Source organism: Nicotiana sylvestris, chromosome 10 (assembly GCF_000393655.2).
Source record: "Nicotiana sylvestris chromosome 10, ASM39365v2, whole genome shotgun sequence".
NCBI lineage: Eukaryota > Viridiplantae > Streptophyta > Magnoliopsida > Solanales > Solanaceae > Nicotiana > Nicotiana sylvestris.
The window spans coordinates 44,203,491-44,205,375 of record NC_091066.1 but is presented as its reverse complement, the minus strand read 5'-3'; the positions used below and the strand labels follow the sequence as shown (position 1 = coordinate 44,205,375).

The 1,885-nt window shown below is 42.9% G+C and overlaps 1 protein-coding gene across 1 annotated transcript; it reads left to right on the top strand.

Moving 5' to 3' along the window:
• Window positions 1–534: 534 nt before the first annotated feature.
• LOC138879262 (uncharacterized) lies at window positions 535–1,669 on the top strand. Its single transcript, XM_070158866.1, has 2 exons — window positions 535–827; window positions 1,525–1,669. Exons 1-2 carry the CDS (start codon window positions 535–537, stop codon window positions 1,667–1,669), a joined length of 438 nt encoding a protein of 145 aa, XP_070014967.1.
• The last annotated feature ends 216 nt before the right edge of the window (window positions 1,670–1,885 follow it).

Here is a 1,885-nt window from a genome sequence, read left to right as displayed (position 1 = left end):
AGCTAGCCAAGTGGCAAATCCTGTTGAGTGAATTTTGACATTGTCTACGTGACTCAGAAAGCGATCAAGGGATAGGCTTTGCAGATCATCTTGCCGAGAATCCCGTGGCCGGAGAATATGAATCCTTAAAGACGTATTTTCCTAATAAAGAGATATCATTCATAGGAGAATACATTGAAGAATCCTATGACGGTTGGAGAATGTTTTTCAATGGAGCAGCAAATTTCAAATGAGTTTGCATAGGAGCAGTCCTAGTGTCAGAAACCGGTCAACATTATCCGGTGTCTGCCAAACTCAGATTCCCTTGCACCAACAACATGGTTGAGTACGAGGCCTGCATCTTGGGACTCAAGATGGCCATTAACATGACCATCCAAGAGTTGCTAGTGATCGAGGATTCAAACTTACTTATACATCAGGTCCGAGAAGAATAGGCAACCAAGAACTCCAAGATACTCCCTTATATGCATCATGTACAGGAGTTGAGAAAGAGGTTCACAAAGACAAAGTTCCAGCATGTTCCCAGAATCCAAAATGAGTTTTGCCGATGCATTGGCTACCCTATCATCCATGATACAACATCCAGATAAGAATTTCATTGACCCAATTCAAGTAAAGATCTACGATCAGCCAGCTTACTATGCTCACGTCGAGGAAGAATTGGATGGAAAACCTTGGTTTCATAACGTCAAGGAATATTTGGCGAAAGGAGAATACTTAGAGTTTGCAAACCCTATTCAAAAGCATACACTTAGAAGATTATCCAACAATTTCTTCCACAGCGAAGGAATCCTATACAGGAGGACTCCTGATTTGGGATTACTAAGGTGTGTTGATGCAAAGGAAGCATCTAAATTACTAGAAGAAATCCATGCTGGGACCTACGGGCCACATATGAATGGTTTTGTCTTAGCCAAGAAGATACTCCGAGCTGTTATTTTTGGATGACTATGGAAACAGACTGCATCCAGTATGTCCGAAAGTGCCGCCGCTGTCAGATACATGCATATATGATAAAGGTGCCTCCAAAAGAGCTTAATGCAACAAGATCACCATGGCCGTTCACCGTTTGGGGAATGGATGTTATCGGACCAATCGAACCTGCCGCATCAAATGGGCACAGGTTCATCCTAGTGGCAATTGATTATTTTACCAAATGGGTTGAAGCATCATCATACAAGGCAGTGACTAAGAAAGTCATAGCAGACTTCGTTCGCGACCGTATCGTTTGTCGGTTCGGAATTCCAGAGTCAAACATTACTGATAATGGCTCCAACTTCAACAGTGATTTGATGAAATCCATGTGTGAAACCTTCAAGATCAAACACAAGAATTCTACAGCTTATAGACCTCAGATGAACGGAGCCGTAGAGGCTGCCAATAAGAATATCAAGAAGATACTAAGGAAAATGATAGAGAAGCAAAAGCAGTGGCACAAGAAGATCTCATTTGCTTTATTGGGATACCGCACCACAGTCCGCACATCGATAGGAGCAACCCCCTATATGCTGGTCTACGGTATAGAGGCAGTCATTCCCGCCAAGGTGGAAATTCCCTCATTAAGAATCATATAGGAAGCAAAGCTAGACGATGCAGAATGGGTGAAAAATCGTTACGAGCAGCTAGCTCTTATAGATGGAAAAAGAATGAGTGCAGTTTGCCATGGTGAACTTTATCAGAATAGGATGTCCAGAGCATTTAACAAAAGAGTCAAGCCCAGATAGTTCACACCGGTGCAGCTGGTGTTAAAGAAAATCTTTCCACATCAAGATAAAGCCAAAGGGAAGTTCTCTCCCAATTGGCAGGTTCCGTACATGGTTCACCAGGTTCTGACGGGAGAAGCCCTCATACTAAAAATGGACGGAGAAGTTTGGCCAAAGCCGAT